This window comes from Lolium rigidum, chromosome 2 (genome assembly GCF_022539505.1).
Source record: "Lolium rigidum isolate FL_2022 chromosome 2, APGP_CSIRO_Lrig_0.1, whole genome shotgun sequence".
NCBI classification, from domain to species: domain Eukaryota; kingdom Viridiplantae; phylum Streptophyta; class Magnoliopsida; order Poales; family Poaceae; genus Lolium; species Lolium rigidum.
In genome coordinates this window covers 6,953,653-6,959,154 of record NC_061509.1, presented here as the reverse complement: position 1 = coordinate 6,959,154, position 5,502 = coordinate 6,953,653, and the positions used below count along the sequence as shown (strand labels likewise).

The following is a 5,502-nucleotide window of genomic DNA, read 5'->3' as shown; positions in this document are numbered from 1 at the left end:
ATATAAATATAGTGCCTAGTCTCCTTCCATCAGATCGGTCTTTTGGAAAACTTGGCTAGTGCATCAACCTTATATGGTATCAGAGCCAAGAGGTCTTGAGTTCAAGACACTCCTCGCGTAGTATAAAAAAGAAAAACAAAAAGATTCGCGTGGCCTGTGCACCGAACCCACGCGAAGGATCGATGCCGAAGAATTACCGGTGAAAATTTCTATTCATGAACTGCTGACGAATTACTATGTAAAAACTAATCGTTGCAAAATAATAGTTTACAAACAAATAATTTTGGGCATGCACCGTCGAAGAGTACCCGTCAAAGAATCACGCATCATTGAGAAAAATTACGTATGATAATTATTGCCAGAGGACTACTGCTGAAGAATTGTACCGAAGATTTACAATCAAAATATTACCGCTAGAAAATTACTGTTGAATAATTATTGGGAAAATAAATGAGTTGTGGTTGACAAATTGGTGTTTAATGCATCGTAAAAAATGATGAAGAATTAGGCCTCGTCAAATAGCTACCTTGCGGTAATTTGTATCGAAAAATAATGCTAGAAAGTTTGTTTCAAAATATTACCATTTGAAAATTACTGATGAGTAATTATTATCGCGTAAATGAAGAATTATGCCAACATTTTAATATTAAAATAATTATCAGGTAATTGCCACCAGAAATGGTAATTACCATCAGAATTTACTATAGCACGAGGGTACCGTTCATCGTTAAAATTACTGTTGCTCATCAGGCGTTGTTCATTGCCCATTGCGGCGAAATGAACGGTAGATCGGAGCGCCAAGAGGCTAGCAAACCTGCTCATCTTTTAATCTTTTATACTATGCTTTCTTTGATTTAAATTAATTGACTTAACCTAACCTAGATATGCATGTGTCTAGAGTTAAAACAATAACTAGATATGGATATATCTAAACAAACTTAAATTAATTAATTTGGATCGGAGAAGGACAAAGTATAATAATTAATGTGCGAAGACGTCATGATTTGTGCGTGCATGTTTCCTGAAAGGTTACAAATATACTGTACATTTCTACACCTTAAAACCAAATTGAGAGGAACAAATGGAGAGAAGTCATGGTCATCGAGCTGTTTCTTCCTCCGCCTGCCACCAGCGCCCTTTACCACGCCACACGTATCACCACGAAGGATTCGTCGATCTTCCGCTCACAAAAATAAAAATAAAAATTCCGCCTTGGGAATTGGAATATCTCCACCTCTCCTCCCAACTCCCACCATTTCTTCTCCGCTTTCCACCTCCAAGCTCGCTAGCTCGCACCAATGGCCAGTTCCGGGCTCGTCCCCCTCCTCGTTCTCCTCCTCGTCGCCCCCTCCCTCAGCGCGCCGCCCAACGCCACAGCCGTGGTGTCCAGGATCGCATTCGGCTCCTGCGCGAACCAGAGCGCGCCTCAGGTGCTCGACGGAACTCCCATCATATCGCCTGCTCTTGACCTTCTTCGATTTGCTTGAGTGGAGCTGATGGGGGTTCCTTTGCTTTTCGTGCCTTGCAGCCCGTGTGGGAAGCTATCTTGGGGTTCGACCCACAGGTCTTCATCTGGCTCGGGGACAACGTCTACGGGGACAACAAGCGCCCGTCCCGGGTCTTCGGGAGGGACCGGACGGTGGGGCCATGGAGGAACCTGCCGCGGTTCTACCCGGCGACGGAGGAGGAGCTGCGGAGGAAGTACGAGCTGGGCAAGGCCGTTCCGGGGTACGCCAAGCTGAGGGAGACGGCCCAGGTGAGCTCCCGGCCGTTTGCTGCCTGGAATCGGTAGCTGTAGTCAATTGCTTGTGTGCTCCGTAGTCGATTGCCTGTGTGCTCGTTAGTAGGTCGTCGATATTGGTAGTAGCTTTTCTTTCTTTAGGGTCGGATCACTTCCTGTCTGCTCTGTTTCTTGATGGCAGCATCTTTTGTTGGTACTTGGTAGTGACTTGACTTCACTGACTTGTGAGATTTTGTTTCTCTAGAGGGTTTAATCGTCCACTGTTTTGTTTGATCTCTGTGTCTGGAAGTCCAAAATGGTTGTTGGAGCTGGGTGGGGGGTTTCTTGGGGGTTTGTGGGTGTATTATCATTATCACAAAATCCAACATGTGCATTGCCGCACTGGCATTGTCCAATACCATGAAATGCAGATATGTTGATGGCATTCCACGGCTGCGGATGAGTAAATTTTATGCTACCACTCAGCAGTAGCCGGTAGGATGACACAGAATAGTAATTGTTCATTTTATTTCTCAATGCCTTGTTTGGGACAATTTTTGTACCTGCTGAGCACATGAAGATTCTTGCAACATTGAGGATCTGGTATCAACATCATTTGCTATAATTTGCAGGTGATTGGAACATGGGATGACCATGATTACGGATTGAATGATGCAGGAAAGGAATATAGTGGGAAAGTATTTAGTCAAAGGCTTATGTTAGATTTCTTGGATGAAGCTGAAGATAGTTCACGGTATATATGCAGGAATACTTGTTTTAATTATGAATTCTTGATGTTGTTTTGCTATGCAGTCATTTCTTTATAAATTATGCTACTCTAGTACCAAACATTCCTGCGTAGGTTTCATGATCTTCACACCTACAGTTGTAGGCCATCAAAAACCTGATAGTACTCCATCTCTCTTGTTTATTTAGGAGGAAACAAGCTGGTGTTTATGCCTCATACATGTATGGTCCTGAAGGAAAACGGGTGAAGGTAGAGCCTATTATACCATGTGCAACTTTCTCTGTAACTTTTTTAGATTTGTATACGTCAAATTGTTCAAATATTATCCCTCCATAGGTGTACATAAAGGTGTTGGCGATCTTTCCAGTCTGTACCATGTGTCCCTTTGTACTTGATTTTGTAGCAAATGATGTCCAAGGTTTGTACCAAATTGTGAATTCACAGTAGGGTAACAACTTAGTACTGTGTAAATTCTGATTTGCTTGATGTTGCTTTTGCTTTACATATAGCTATATGTTTTTTACTGTTAAATTCGCTGGCTCACCGCACAGTTAAACACACTGCACCTATTGAGTTCACAACCAGTATAAAGTACCAACCTAGCAGATGTTATGAGCAACGCACATAAATTTTGAGTTGTTGACAGCTGGTATGTGCTCTAAAATGGTCATCTATCAGTCAAAATCAGCAAACTGAACCACTGTATTTGCAAATTCTGTTTCATCATTAATTTTACATGCACTAGATGTTCATACAGTAATACTTTATTACAGGTAATTATGTTAGACACTAGATATCACAGAGATCCACTTTTAAGTGATGGAACTATACTTGGAGATCCTCAGTGGCAGTGGTTGGAGAGGGAGCTGCACGGTCCTCCGTCAGAGATCACCATCATTGGATCTTCAATTCAGGTATATATTCTCTCACCGGTCCTAAAATAGACACAGAGTAAATTCTGGTGGCTGTGTATGATGATCTTCTTCCGATAGAAGTGGATATAGCATATTGCTAAATGCAAATCTGGCCTAGGGTCATGACTCGCCATAGTGAAACCATGTTGCCAAATGTGTATAAAAGCATTAGAAACATACAGAAACTTAGTGAGATATAATGAGTATTCTTTGTAGACATCTTAACGAAAATTTTATGGCAGCTGATAGTATACAAGCAAAAGCTACCGGCATTTATGATTGCTTTGTTTAGAGAATTTGAAGATTACGATCTTTCACCTGTTTGGCAGCTGCTGAATGACTGTAGAAGATCCTATTCCTAGTAACTTATGTTATATGTTTCAATTTTAATCGGAATAGTTGTAAATAACGTAATTATAATGCAGGTAGTATCCAATCTTTCTGCCACCACAGGACCTTTATTCTATGTGGAGTCCTGGGCACGCTTTCCAAGGGAGAGAGAACGTCTGTTTCGACTGATCGATAGCAGTAAGGTTGCTTACTATTACTTTGCTTAAAAACAATCCACCTTTGGCATATTTACTAAATTAAGTGGCTGCCATATTTCACACAGTTTTTCTTCGTTTATGACTCATGTGAAGTATTCTAATAGTAGAAAAAAATGTTGCCCAGTTTGATGACAGATGTCATTGTAGTACTTTGTAAAGCTTTAAACTTCCTCTTCCTATGAAGAGGTGGTGGATTTTTTTTCCAAGATTCTTCAGTGTCATCTAAAATGAACGTTGGCCTTACTATTTATTAATTGTTAATGACCTTGTGCTGACTATATGCAGAGAAATGGTGTATTATTTATCAGTGGAGATGTTCATTTTGGAGAAATCGCTCGTTTTGACTGTGGTGCTCGATATCCATTATATGATATTACCTCTAGTGGTCTTACCCAATCCGTCGAGAATTCTGTTCCAGCAATATTTCAGTCTGTTATGAGACTCCTGGCTTGGCTAACACCAACCCCCATGCGAGTCTTCAACCCTAATTGCCGTCACAAATCATGCTCGTATGGTAAGCTTTCATTTCCTTAGAATATCACGTTGGCATGTCCCCCTAAGAATCAGTTACTGTAGGATGTGTTCTAGAACTTTGTCTTACATGAATTTCCTTGCTTATGATGATATGACGATACGAAGGTTCTATTCAGTTACTGCTGTAACAGGATTATGTTCCTTTGTTTGCCCGATTTGTATATTTAGTACTGGTATCTTCACTAGTTTTTTTTTCCTTCCAAAAGCTGCAGTTTAATGCTAAAACTTCACCATGAATCATGTGAACTTAGTACTATGAAGTTTCACCCCCTATCTTATTAATTTTCTGTTCTTTGGTTTGTGTTTGAACTTCTTTATGGGTTCGTGTTCTGTTGCTGTATCTATCAGGTCAACCAAATTTTGGAGCAATTGAGATAGATTGGGGTGCAGTACCTCCCAAGATTAAAGTTGAACTAAAAGATTTACAGGGTAATTCTGTTGCTGGTGTGGAGTTCCCTATATCCGAACTGAAGCGATCAGATGGGCATTTGAACAAAAAACAAGGGCGTTCTTTTGAACGGCATTGTAATCTTGAAACAGAGCTTCCATGGTTGGTACGGCGCCGCCTTGCTCTGCTGTTCATTGGCACCATTGCTGGTAAGCTATTCACATCTATCTCAACATTGCAAACCAGTGTCTTGCTTTCCTGGCACCGCAACACTTCATCTAGTTGTATGTCTTACCACGGATTTCATATGTCATCTGCAGTTTTTGTTGTAGCTGCGGTGCTGTTTGGAGTCGCCTGCTTTTCAGCTACTAATATGGTCACTAAGTACAAGGTGGCATAGCTTGGCAGTACAGAAGATTTCGGTCTGACTACACTTGGAAAAACTGAATTAGACACTGACCAGGGATGTTCACGGGCTAAGGATCACTATGGCATTTGAATGTAAATATTGCATGCTGTGCATCGTACACATCACGGAACTGATACGTGTAACGTGGGTACGACGAATTTTTGTGTAGTATCTTGTCGAAGTTGTCTCATGGAAATTCATTTGGTTGATGATGAATGGATATGTACTGCATTTTTGTGCC

General features: G+C 41.0%; 1 protein-coding gene across 1 annotated transcript; it reads left to right on the top strand.

Moving 5' to 3' along the window:
- The first annotated feature begins 1,256 nt into the window (after positions 1 to 1,256).
- On the top strand, positions 1,257 to 5,502 carry LOC124691230. Its single transcript, XM_047224502.1, has 9 exons — positions 1,257 to 1,430; positions 1,529 to 1,756; positions 2,353 to 2,474; positions 2,657 to 2,717; positions 3,242 to 3,382; positions 3,808 to 3,915; positions 4,216 to 4,444; positions 4,813 to 5,061; positions 5,173 to 5,502. The coding sequence occupies exons 1-9, from the start codon at positions 1,299 to 1,301 to the stop codon at positions 5,250 to 5,252; spliced, it is 1,350 nt and encodes a 449-aa protein (XP_047080458.1). The 5' UTR covers positions 1,257 to 1,298; the 3' UTR covers positions 5,253 to 5,502.

Excerpts from the sequence above, each read along its gene's own strand:
- LOC124691230 (XM_047224502.1), top strand. The coding sequence starts at position 1,299 with ATGGCCAGTTCCGGGCTCGTCCCCCTCCTCGTTCTCCTCCTCGTCGCC. Across the intron at positions 1,757-2,352 it reads AGCTGAGGGAGACGGCCCAG|GTGATTGGAACATGGGATGA; the intron begins GTGAGCTCCCGG and ends TATAATTTGCAG. Across the intron at positions 2,718-3,241 it reads CTGAAGGAAAACGGGTGAAG|GTAATTATGTTAGACACTAG; the intron begins GTAGAGCCTATT and ends ACTTTATTACAG.